Source organism: Notolabrus celidotus, chromosome 23, assembly GCF_009762535.1.
Source record: "Notolabrus celidotus isolate fNotCel1 chromosome 23, fNotCel1.pri, whole genome shotgun sequence".
Classification (NCBI taxonomy): domain Eukaryota; kingdom Metazoa; phylum Chordata; class Actinopteri; order Labriformes; family Labridae; genus Notolabrus; species Notolabrus celidotus.
In genome coordinates this window covers 267,240-280,525 of record NC_048294.1, presented here as the reverse complement: position 1 = coordinate 280,525, position 13,286 = coordinate 267,240, and the positions used below count along the sequence as shown (strand labels likewise).

Sequence of the window (13,286 nt, the reverse complement as noted above, 5' to 3'; positions counted from 1 at the left end):
TCCTGATGATGTCTCATTCTTTGTGAGAGGGTCAGGACTGACATAATGTTAAAATGTTCTCAGATCTGAAATGTGCTGTCTTAAGTCTGTTATCTTTTTTTACTTTAGATTTTAAAATGTTCACTTTTTAATGCATTTCACTTCTAAAGTGAAATTTTCAATTTTTTATGTTTTTTTCACTTCAGATGTGAAATTTTCACTTTTTCATGTTTTTTCACTTCTAAAGTGAAATTTTGACTTTTTCATGTTTTTTCACTTTAGACGTGAAATTTTCACTTTTTTATGATTTTTCACTTCAGAGGGAAAATTTTCACTTTTTCATGATTTTTCACTTCAGATGGAAATTTTCACTTTTTCATGTCTTTTTGCTTCAGATGTGAAATTTTCAGTTTTTCATGTTTTTTCACTTCTAAAGTGAAATTTTCACTTTTTCAGGTTTTTTCACATCTAAAGTGAAATTTTCACCTTTTCATGATTTTTTGCTTCAGATGGAAATTTTCACTTTTTCATGTCTTTTTGCTTCAGATGTGAAATTTTCAGTTTTTCATGTTTTTTCACTTCTAAAGTGAAATTTTCACTTTTTCATGATTTTTTGCTTCAGATGTGAAATTTTCACTTTTTCATGTTTTTTCACATCTAAAGTGAAATTTTCACTTTTTCATGACTTTTCACTTCAGATTTGAAATTTTCACTTTTTCATGATTTTTCACATCTTAAGTGAAATTTTCACTTTTTCATGTTTTTTCACATCCTAAGTGAAATTTTCACTTTTTTATGATTTTTCACTTCAGAGGGAAAATTTTCACTTTTTCATGTTTTTTCACATCTAAAGTGAAATTTTCACTTTTTCATGATTTTTCACTTCAGATGGAAATTTTCACTTTTTCATGTCTTTTTGCTTCAGATGTGAAATTTTCACTTTTTCATGTTTTTTCACATCTAAAGTGAAATTTTCACTTTTTCATGATTTTTCACTTCAGATTTGAAATTTTCACTTTTTCATGATTTTTCACATCTTAAGTGAAATTTTCACTTTTTCATGTTTTTTCACATCCTAAGTGAAATTTTCACTTTTTCATGTTTTTTCACATCTAAAGTGAAATTTTCACTTTTTCATGATTTTTTGCTTCAGATGTGAAATTTTCACTTTTTCATTTGTATTCGCTTCAGATGTGAAATTTTCACTTTTTCATGTTTTTTCACATCTAAAGTGAAATTTTCACTTTTTCATGATTTTTCGCTTCAGATTTGAAATTTTCACTTTTTCATGATTTTTCGCTTCAGATTTGAAATTTTCACTTTTTCATGATTTTTTGCTTCAGATGTAAAATTTTCACTTTTTCATGATTTTTTGCTTCAGATGTGAAATTTTCACTTTTTCATGTTTTTGTCCCTGGAGGAGCAGTTTGTCATACTAAAGTACGGCAGAGTGTCAGGGTCACATTAAAGGAGAAGAATGTTTGAGATATTGAATAAATTATGTAAATGCCAACTACTGTTTTTACCACAGTGTCAACAGGCAGAGGTGAAATGTGTCGTGTGTGATCAGGTTGTCTCTTGTCTCTGACCAATCAGAGTTGAGTAATAAAAGGTGAACACACTCGTGCTCTGGTCCCTCACCGTTAACGTTCTCTGTGCCAATAAAGTTTGAGTGAAAACTGTGCGAGCCTCTGGCTGCAGGAGAGAGAGAGAGAGACATCATCATCTGCTCTGTGTTTCTCCTGAAACCACACAGATAAGATAACATCATCAGGAACAGACTCAGGAGCAGGAGAGCCTCTGTTCCCCGTCCTTATGAGGACACGGAAACTAAACTCTAACGTTTCAGGACGAGAGGGGAAACTGCGTACACGAAAGAGAACTGTGACATCAGGGAAACGGGGGAACACTGATGGCAGAGAGGCGATAACACGGTGATCTATACGGACCAGGAAGAGGGGGAACACGGATGGAAGAGTGACATTAGTGTGTAGGAGTTAACGTGTGTGTGTGTGTGTGGGTGTGTTATCTTTTTAACAGCCGTGACACGCCGAGGACAGAGATGCCCGACAGCGAGCGACCACAGAGGAGACGACACGCAGGACAGTTCCTCTGAGTCAGCCTCTGTATGATAACATGAAACACACTGGAGATGAACTAATGAATGTTTTATTAAATATTAAACAGGCCTCTCTGACTCCAGAGTAAGACGATCTGACTCGTCTCTTTAATCAACCTTTAAAGACCGTGAACACTCTGTCCTCTCTTTTATTCACTCGTCTGTTCTTCATTACACGACCAAGACAAACATCACCTGCTCTCCTTCTCTCCTTCCCTCCTTCTCTCCTTCTCTCTAACTCTCATAAATAACTTTTATCTGCACACATGGAATCGTTTCCTCGTGTCTCTGCCGCCTGTGGGAACATCTTTTCCTCTTTGGGAATCTTATCTCGACCCAGCAGCACGAGGAAGAACAGCCACGGCCTGGTTTCCAGACACATGCACGTCTCTTTCTCAGTAACTCGACATGTTAGAGACCGAGGAGGGAGGTCAGGGGTCATGTTCAGGGGACACTAACACTGTTCAAATCACTAAAGTACAGTGGCTGGGAGGTGCAATGCAAATTTACAAAGGATAAAACATTTTTAAAGATCATTTCTGAGTGAAAATATCCAGAATTATCGCTTTTTTTTTCAACTTTCGTTTGGCTTTTATTCTGAAAGGACACATCAGAATAACCTGTGATTGGCTGGACTCGTTCACTTCCTGTATCACTTCCTGTATTTGGTACATTGCTTCTCTGGTAGAGTCTGCCCTTTGTCAATTTGTCTCTGGTAGCCAAACAAAATTTGAAAAAATAGCAATAAATCTGGATATTTTCAATCAGAGATGATGAACAAATCTCAGTTTCCATTGACTCATTATTGTCCAGACTACTAGTGGATAACCTCATGATGTAATCCAGCCAATCACAGCTTGATCTGCTGTGTAAATTGAAATTTTACAGAATTATCGCTTTTTTTCTAATTTTGTTTGGCTTTTATTTTGATAGGACACATCAGAATGACGTGTGATTGGCCGGACAGGAGGAACGTACCTAATACAGGAAGTGATACAGGAAGTGATGGAATGAGTGCTTTGTTTTGGCGGAGAGAAATGGACTGTTTCTACCAATCACAGGTCATTCTGATGTGTCCTTTCAAAATAAAAGCCAAACGAAATTTTAAAAATAGTGATCATTCTGTCAAATTTCATTTTACTCATGAGATCAAGCTGTGATTGGCTGGATTACATTATGAGGTTATCCTCTATTAGTCTGAATTATTACGAGTCAGTGAAAACTGAGATTTGTTCGTCATCTCTGATTGAAAATATCCAGAATTATCGCTTTTTTTTTCAACTTTCGTTTGGCTTTTATTCTGAAAGGACACATCAGAATAACCTGTGATTGGCAGGACTCGTTCACTTCCTGTATCACTTCCTGTATTTGGTACATTGCTTCTCTGGTAGAGTCTGCCGTTTGTCAATTTGTCTCTGGTAGCCAAACTAAATTTGAAAAAATAGCAATAATTCTGGATATTTTCAATCAGAGATGTTGAACAAATCTCAGTTTCCATTGACTCATTATTGTCCAGACTACTAGTGGATAACCTCATGATGTAATCCAGCCAATCACAGCTTGATCTGATGTGTAAATTGAAATTTTACAGAATTATCGCTTTTTCTCAAATTTCGTTTGGCTTTTATTTTGAAAGGACACATCAGAATGACCTGTGATTGGCTGGATTACATTACCAGGTTGTCCTCTATTAGTCTGAATTATTACGAGTCAGTGGAAGCTAAGATTTGTTCATCATCTCTGATGAACATATCCAGAATTATTGCTATTTTGGGCTTTTATTTTGAAAAGACACTTCAGAATTACCTGTGATTGGCAGGACTCGATCACTTCCTGTATCACTTCCTGTATTTGGTACGTTTCTTCCCCGGTAGAATCTGCCGTTTGTAAATCTGTCTCTGGTAAAAAAAAATGTTCTGTCTCTTTAAAAGTCTTTCTGATTTTACATTTGTTTTCTTAAATTTGAATTTGTTTTGTTCTTTGTAAAAGTTACTCTTTGTAAATCTGCATTGCACTTCCCACCCACCGTAATAAAGATGGACGTTTGATCGGCCATTTTGGAATCATCAGCGTCCACAGATGGGAGAACTTTACGTTGATGTCAGCTGTCGACCTTTGAAAACATGTTTCAGGGAATCATGATATCCCTGGAACATGAATACACTACATTTCAAAATAAACACACAATGATGCCAACTGCAAAAAAGCTGCAGTTCCTGAAGTGTCCACTTGAGGCTAAAGCTGTAACGCCATGATGAACACCCCTCAGAGCTCATGTTAGCATCCTGACAGCAGAAATAAACACGTTTAAGGATGTTTTAAAGCAGTGGTGTCCAAACTGTTTTCAAAGAGGGCCACATTTGATGTTGTCAGAATACTTCAGGGCCAGTGGCTCCTACTGAGACTTAGGTGACTTAGGAATCATACAAGTTATATATGAAATCTCTATTTAATAATTATTTGACATTTTTTTCTCAATAAATCAGTAACTAGGAAGTCCTCAGTTCTCCACAAGCCACATGAACATTAGCAAACTTTATCTTCTTCTGTAGAATGTTTTTCAGTCGGGTCGGGTAATGTGGGGAAAAATATTGTCTCATTATTTTTCTATGACAGGATCACGATCTGGATTTCATCACACTTCTATTTCATGTTGTTTTTAAAGGTGACATATCACGCTTTTTTCATCAACATATATTGGTCTAAGAGGTCCCCAAAACATGTCTTTAAAGTTTATGCTCAAAAAAACACTTTGAAATCAGATTCTGGTCTGCCTGAAAAACCCTCTTCTTCATTCCTCATCAGAACAGTCTGTTTTCTCTTTGACCACGCCCCCTTAGGAAGTGGGTGTGGCCTCGGCTGTCCAGCACGTTGATCTAATGTTTACATGTTGGCTGAATATACACGGCTGCTCAGAGATCACGTTACTTCAACCCTCTGAATCTGATCCAGAATCTGATCCTGACGGAGAGGCGCCTGCAGCAGGACCTTTCTGAACCATTGGTCACAGATTTACTGTTTCTTGTTGTTTTATTTGTCAGCATGTCGACGTGTGTCTTGGTACACAGCTACCAACATGTAGCTATGTGGCTATGCTAACTAGCGCTAGCACTTTTCCATGAAAACTAAAAATCCTCCACTAGATCTTCAAATCTGCAGACGTGGGGAGTCAAAGCGACCTTTGTGTTTATTGGGCGGCAGTAGCTCAGTCCATAGGGACTTGACTTGGGAACCAAAGGGTTGCAAGTTCTAGTCCCAGTGTGGACGAAATTTGGCAAGTGGACTGGTGTCTGGAGAGGTGCTTGTTCACTGCTGAGGTGCCCTTGAGCAAGGCACTGAACCCCCAACTGCTTGGGGTGCGCTGGTTGATGGCAGCATCCTCACTCTGACATCTCTCCCAAAGTGCATGTGTGTGCATTGTATGTATATATATGTTTCTTCTTCTTCTTCTTCTTCTTCTTCTATTGAGACAGCCTACAACTAGCATGCCTCCCTCCTAAGCTCCTTGTTAGCACACATGTGTGCAGGGAATGAAAAACAGAGGAGGGGTTGAGTTGTATTTTATACAGTCTATGGGCTGAACAAGCTCCGAGCTCTGACTTCCTGTTACAGACCGGATGGCGTTGTGACGTATGAAAAACATTGAAAACTGAAACGGCTGGTTTCAGCACACATTTACAGAAAGGTGGAGAAATCAGAACAGGGGCAGAATGGATTCTTTGACTTTTCAGGGGGTTTGTAGACAGGGACACAGATTTCAGGGAGAGAACCATTAAAAAGAACATTTTGCATGATATGTCACCTTTAAGACTTTTCTGACCAGCAGACAACACATTAAGAACAAAATAATTCTTGTCCTGCGTTCTGAACTATTTTCAATTGTCAGGTTCAAAGACACATCTATCAACAAAGAATCAAACAAGAGACATCAGTTAGCATGCAAGATACTTGCAAGGAGAGCAAGAGAAGGTTTACACTCTTCCCTAAACTCTGATCCTTCTCTTGCAAACCTTTCTTTTTATTGGAATAGGAACGCCCTAGTTACAATAGTGGCGAGTAAGCATAAAGGGAGGGGTTTTGAGGCTTCTCACACACACACTAACATTGCTTAGTCATTACTATATGTGTATGTGTTGTGCAGGTACGGTCCATCACGGGGCACACTGCCCTCCTTCATTTGACTCGTCCTTGGATACTCCTGCTTAAAATCAAACTTCAAAGAACATGAAGTAGATTATACAGCATAGTTATGAAAAACATGATTATCCAGAACAGTTCAAACTGGTTTCATCTGCAAATGAACTTCTCCTTATAAAAACATTTCAGACAGTATGAGAAAGACAGTATGATTAAAACAGTATGATTTAGACAGTATGATAATCCTATATACAGAGTGGACAATTATTCTAACATCCATGCACCAAATTTTGCCTTTTCTGCACAATTTCATAATTTTGATCTTGTCTTGTGTCCTCTTTTGTGTCTTCTGAACTTTCAGTGTTCATCAAGAACATTTTCACATCGTGATGAAAACATGAATTTGAAATCAACTTTAAGTGTTCTTGTGTTTCCTCCTAATTATATTCCTGCAGAATATCCAGAGCTTTGAATTTATAAAAGTAGTCCATATGAAGCTTTTTGAGACATTTCTGGATTGAATTTAGTTTTTGTTTGTGCGCTTGAAAGAAACTGCAAATGTACAGATGATTCAGAAGGTGATTCATGTCTTTGCTATAGTAACACGTTTTAAGATGGAAGCTTGGGGCCATAAATAAATGGACCTTGGGCCGTACTTTGGACACCACCGTTTTAAAGCTTCCTGTTCTAATGTTGACTCTGTTACCGGGAGAGAAGATTTCAAACAGACTTTTTGAATTTGACGAATCATTTTAATCACAAGGACACAGATTACTGACACAAACATGAGATTCTTCAGGAACGTGGTGGAAATCAAACCAACAGACGAGCTGTCAGAGACACGTACACACAAATAATTACACCCACATCCATCCACAATATACAGCTTATAGAAAAATAATTCTATCACATCAACAACAACAACAACAACAACAACAACAACAACAACAACAGTGCCATCAAACACGACGTCTGGACCTCAGGCCTCACGGTTTGGGCGGCTAACAGTTCACACTCTCAGGACGCGGGTTTCTGCTACGACACGTTTTCTGTCGTGTGGGAACAAAAGAGGGTTCGGATGTTTTCGGGGAGTTTCAGTCGGCAGCAAAACAAAGACAAAGTTCTACATTTCGTTTCTAAAGACGTGAGTTTGAAAGCCTTCGAATGCGGCTAACGGAAGTTCGGCTAATCTTAGCGACTTGTTGGAAGCTAGAAGTCGAGGGAAGTTAGCATCATGAAGTTAGCATCATGGCACGTTTCATCTTGTTTTCATGAAAGCAAAATGTTACAGAAGTTCTCAAGTATAGTTACAATTTTAAGCTAACGTGAATCTGCGGCTAGCTAACCAGCGTGGTAGCTACATCTAAATATCAGAGTCCAACTTTGTGCATCAAAGGAGAAGTTAGCACGGTTGGGATGAATGCGTACCCTGAAGGCATCGCAGGTTTTCAATATTAATGCCTCCCCTGTTTGTCGGGAGGGGGGGGGGGGGTCAAACCGGATTTCAAAGCGGTTTCTGCTCGTCTAGACGCAGAGGAGGAAACCAGATCTGAACCACAAAGAGTTTCACATCCCACTAAGTGTGTGTGTGTGTGTGTGTGTGTGAATGCAGCCTGACAGGAAGCTCGTTAGCATAGAGATACCAGGAGGAGGAGGAGGAGGAGGAGGAGGAGGGGGGTCACAGGTGTGAACAGGTATCTCTATCCTCCCCTCCCTCTGTTTGCTCTCCCTCGCTCCTGATTCTCAAAGTCTCTGCCTCGCGCTCCTCCTCCTCCTCCTCCTCCTCCTCCTCCTCCTCCTCCTCCTCCTCCTCCTCCTCCTCCTCGGCGGTCATCGGCAGGAAGTAGAAAGTACGTCCATCCATCAGTTCTTCTGGCACACGTGAAGCCTCGTCTTCGCCACCTCTGACGACGCCTTCGACGCCGACGAAGACAGCAGAGAGGTGTGAGGGGAGGAGTGGCGAGACGACGAAGAGGACGCCGTGAACTTGGACTTCGCCGCCGCCAGGAGTGACGACGACGATGACGAAGACGGGGACGAAGGCTTGGCGCCGGGCTCTCGCAGCGTCCGGCAGCTGAGTCCGTCGCCGCAGGAGCAGCGCTGGAACAGCTCCAGGCCGTGGTTCCCTTTGCGGCGTTGTCGCGTGCAGACCTGGCCCTCCCTCAGCACGGGTTTACAGATCCGGGTCCAGAAGTGACGGGCGCAGCAGAGAGCATCCGAGCAGTCTGACGAGCGGAGGCACGGGTCCCCGACCTGACCTGGGAACAGACACAGAGAGAGTTCGTAAGACCGCCAACATGGAGGATCAGACATTCAATCAGGAAGTAAACTCGTTCCTCACCTTTACCTGAGGCCCCTTTGACATCCATCCTCTCCCTCTTCCTCCATCCCTTCTTCTTGGACAGAGGGATCATCCCTCCATCCGAGTCGGGGATCCTCTGAGACGCAAAACTGTCCACGTCAGGAACACAGATATCTGAGGAGAGACAGGAGGAGCTGTTAGTGAGCTCTTTGAAATCCCTTCTTAAAACATACTTTTATCACAGAGCCGTCCTGGAGTTTATCTGAATGTATCTTATTTTAACCGTCTTCAGAAATATGTTTTAAAAGTATTGTATTCCTTTCGAGTTCTTTAGGGGAATTTTATGTCTTTTAAAATATGTTTTATTTCTTTATCTTGACTTGTGTTTTTATGATCTGCCTGTTTTATCTCGCTGCCCATGTGAAGCACTTTGTAACCTGGTTTTGAAAAGTGCTCTACAAATAAAATTATTATTAAAACAGAGGATGATAGACGGAGCGGAGCGTGGGGCGCAGAAAATGGACACGGGTTGGAATCAATCCAAACGGGGTGCATAAAACTTCTACCCCAAAACTCAGATCCTAGAGTCATAATGATGATGAAGTTTCTTTATGTGGTACGTGAAAATAAAACAGAATAAAGAGGAACAGCTGGCTAAAAATAAAATAATATTAAATTCAAATAAAATGAAATGAAATGAAACAAAATAAAATAAAACAACATAAAACAATGCCATGGATTTAAAAAATACGGACAAAATAAAAGAGACTTTAAATTCAAATTATGACATAAAAGACTGCACCATGCTGACCACTGACACCATCCCATCCTGAACTCTCTCTTGACTGCTGCTGGCATTATAATGTATAATATACTGTATTATATAATTATCTTGCTATATTATATTTTGTTAAATTACATTACTATTCTAAGTACAACTCATGGTCATATTACATACAAATATTCTTCTATTTATTGCTTAATTTGTCATTACCAACCATAATCACACCATGTCAACCTGTCACTACTGAAACATTTTTTAATACTGCCTGTAATTACTGCTATTTAATTTAAACTCCATTTGTAACATTGTATATATCTAAATTGTATTCTAGCTTTATTTATCTATTTTATTTTACTTATTTTTATTTTATTTTATTTATTTTTATGTTATTTTGTTTTTATTTTTTTGTTTTATTTTTATTTTTATTTTTTACTTATCTTTTTATTTTATTTTTTTATCTTATTTTGTACTTATTGTACTTATTTTGTACTTATTGAAACTTCTTTCTTGATTGTACTTATGTCTGGGTTGCTGTAACAACTGAATTTCCCCCCCCCGGGGGATCAATAAAGTAATATCTTATCTTATCTTATCTTAAAATAATATTTCTACTTTTTAAAATCAGAATTATACATTAACAGTTAAATACTTGGTTCGTTTTTGGACCTAAAAGTTTATAAATATCTGAACGTTGATATAAAAAACTTTGATTTGTAAACATAATAAGTTTGTGTTTGGTTAATTTCACTGTCAGGACTTGTTTCAAACAGTAGTTGAATACGTACCTGAGCTGTGATGACTCTTTAGTCAACCTGCCGCTCAGAGGAACTACATGTTTTATATTATACTTTATCTGTAACTTGTAATTTGTATGCTAGCATTAGCATTGTTTCTAACAATAGAATGTTAACATCCTTATAACTTGTACTGATTTTTATTTTCTTCCTTGTCTCTATGAAATGATGAAATAAACACATTTTTGTTGTTATCTTTAAATGTCATTATTTTCAAATTTCTTGATGAATTGTCCGAATAAAGTTCGTACAGAAGTCGTGACGCGCTTCCAGTGTTTGTTTGACGAGTTAAAGTTACTCTGTTTAATTTTCATCGTGTAAAAACGTTCAAAATAATTGAACGTTACTGGATAGAGAAGCTAACGCTTACTGTTGCTGCAGTGGTTCCCCGGGCAACACATGCCGTCCCTGTGGCACCGCCTCTTCCTCCTGCGGCAGTTCTGACAGCGGGAGTGGGCGGGGCCTTTGGTGGGGGCGTGGCAGTAGCTTCCCTCTCTGCACTCCAGGTCGCTCATGCACTGATAGAGCTGCAGAAACACACGGACAGAAACACGTCATTTAACCGCCACACACACATGGGACGCTTCCAGGTCCAGGTGGTCCACACTCACCGCCAGGTCCAGGCTCGGCTCCCACAGGCTCCTGTTCAGCGGCAGCGCGTGCCCCTCCCTCAGCACCACGGTTCTGATGGAGTTCAGTTTGACGCGCGCCTCTCCGACGCGGGAACACGCCGACAGCACGAGCGCGAGGAACACCATGAGCACCAAGTGACGGACCATGACTCCTGCTGGGTTCAAAACACACGTTACTAAATAAAGTCACATGAAGAGTTCATCACATGGACTTTAGATAATGTTCCCTCTCTATAGCTTCAAATATCACTTTTTAAGCAACTTAAAGCTCCTTCTGGGAACTGTTGGTTCATGTTGAGTGTGTCGCCCCCTGTGGTGAACGCTGGTTTTACACAGTACATGAGTAATTCATCCATCATCCTCCTGTTTATTCACATGTTGCACGGCAATGATGTTAAAAATCCAAACACAGGGACGGTCCCTCAACAGTCCTGTGCTGTCATTTGTAAATTCTATTCCCTCTCTTGAGGACTAATGTAATATATGTTTCACAGGGCAAGTTGTAGAAATTAATTCCAAGATTTTATTTGTGAGAAATAATTTCAATTTTATTGATTTATTTTTATATATATGTATCATTTATTTTTCTTAATTTATTTATTTAAATTGTATTCTATGTATTTATTTTTATATACATATACTAATTTTTCTTAATGTATTTATTTTTATGTTATATATTTATTTATTTTTATATATTTTTTTTTTCTTAATTCATTAATTTTATTTTATTTATTTATTTTTATATACATATATTTATTTTTCTTAATGTATTTATTTTTCTTTTATTCATTCATTAATTTATATATATATATATTTCTTTCTAATCCATGAGTCCTTCCTGTTTCCTTAATTTTAAGATAACTTATTTCCCCACACGTTGAATTGGACTCCAGTGGTTGTCATCTTACAATGTGTTCTTGTTTGTCTGTAAAAATATAAAACTGTGTAACATGCACTTTTTGATTGATTTATAAAGCAGAAAAACCTAATAAATATTTATTAAAAAACATAAACCACCTAAAAACTCCTCAGAGGAGCTTTAACGTGGATCTAACTGTGTTTTAAAATAATCAGAGTATCAGTGAAGATGTTTTTAATGCTCATCAATAAAGTTAATAAGCATCATCTGAGAGTTTTGTAGAAGTTCTGGGTTTCTAAAGAGTTAATTGAAACTTCTATCAGTCTATATTCTAATGTAGTCTCCCTATAATAAACCATCCTCTGTTGAACTCTCTTAAAGAACATTTTGAATCCTGCAGGAATAAAAACCATCATGTAGGTCAATCATGTGTTACCTGCTGCTGCTCGATCACAGGGTCTGTGTGTAATCCCGGATTGTTGAGGTCCTGATAAATCCCACGTTCAGTCCAGAGTCCCAGGTCCTCTCTGTTAGTCTCTCAGGTGAGCAGGAGAAAGGAGATGCTGCAGTCCTTCTGACATGAGTCCAGACCCGGTCCTCTTTATACTCTGCCTCCACGCGCGATCCCGGTCTGCCCACAGCAGCCTCCGCCCCTCCCGCGCCAACATCGATACCCACTCACACACACACACACACACACAGACCTGCCCCCCCACACACCTGCAGCCACACACACCTACCCCCCCACACCTGGAGCCATCGATACAGAGAGAGGGAGAGACAGAGAGAGAGAGAGAGAGAGAGGGAGACTGTCCTGACTGAAGAGTTCAGTTTGTCTCTGAATAAATAAATTTCTTCATGTCTGAAGTTTTGTTCATGAACTCAAATTTACTTCAAACTCCTGAAATGTTAAATTTAAACAAACAAACAGAATTAATGACTTTAAATAAACTTACTGTAAGAATCAAATTTAAATGAAACTCAAGACCTAAACTGAGTCTTAAACCACCTTACTTTATTTATTCATAAGTTCAAATGAAATTAATGATAATTCAAAAATTAAATTATTATTGACACATATCTATAATTTAATCATTAATATTAATATTATTGTGGATTATTTAATTATTTATTCAGGTATTAAATTGACCTCATTTTAGGATTTTTACAGATTACCTCTCAGCATTTTAATATTTTATTTACTTTAAATGTATCATCTTATTTTCTTTTACTGGTTTAACATTTTATTGCTTTATTATTTTAGTAATTTATTTTATTTTGGTGAGTTCAATTTCCTGTCTTGAGTTTTAACATTTTATTTTACCTCCAGTGTTTCCTCAGTTCATTTGGCAACTCCCTTTTATTTTTCATTTATGTATTTATCTTTTACTATGTATTCATTTATTTATTTTGTTTTTAGTATTATCATTATGGTATATATCATTTTTTATAGGTTTAATAATTTTTTTTATATCTTTAATTTCTTCTATTTTTAATATTTGTATGTACAGCACTTTGTGTTACGATATCATTGTATGAAAAGTGCTTTATAAATAAAGTCTGATTTTATTTATTGATTGAAGCAAAAGTACACAAATTAAATATATTTATATCATGGATATAGATCTCTATTCACACTATTTAAAATATTTAAGAGACTGTGAAATAATGAATTAAATG

At 38.0% G+C, this 13,286-nt stretch overlaps 1 protein-coding gene across 3 annotated transcripts; it reads right to left on the bottom strand.

Moving 5' to 3' along the window:
* Positions 1 to 8,027: 8,027 nt before the first annotated feature.
* LOC117807426 (dickkopf-related protein 2-like) lies at positions 8,028 to 12,277 on the bottom strand. Of its 3 annotated transcripts, none has more exons than XM_034676732.1 (5): positions 12,043 to 12,277; positions 10,727 to 10,902; positions 10,486 to 10,642; positions 8,577 to 8,711; positions 8,028 to 8,493 (listed from the first exon to the last, which is right to left on the bottom strand). In XM_034676732.1, the coding sequence occupies exons 2-5, from the start codon at positions 10,892 to 10,894 to the stop codon at positions 8,099 to 8,101; spliced, it is 855 nt and encodes a 284-aa protein (XP_034532623.1). In that variant the 5' UTR covers positions 10,895 to 10,902; positions 12,043 to 12,277; the 3' UTR covers positions 8,028 to 8,098. The 3 variants fall into 3 exon arrangements, with proteins under 3 accessions (XP_034532623.1, XP_034532625.1, XP_034532624.1); XM_034676734.1 differs by having other exon boundaries at positions 8,583 to 8,711; XM_034676733.1 differs by having other exon boundaries at positions 10,727 to 10,899.
* Between the last annotated feature and the right edge of the window lie 1,009 nt (positions 12,278 to 13,286).

Bases quoted from the DNA above. Each gene is read 5' to 3' on its own strand.
- LOC117807426 (XM_034676732.1), bottom strand. From the start codon at position 10,894: ATGGTCCGTCACTTGGTGCTCATGGTGTTCCTCGCGCTCGTGCTGTCG. The intron at 10,643-10,726 runs GTGAGTGTGGAC...GTGTTTCTGCAG, and splicing joins AGCCGAGCCTGGACCTGGCG to CTCTATCAGTGCATGAGCGA. The intron at 8,494-8,576 runs GTGAGGAACGAG...GTCTGTTCCCAG, and splicing joins CAAAGGGGCCTCAGGTAAAG to GTCAGGTCGGGGACCCGTGC.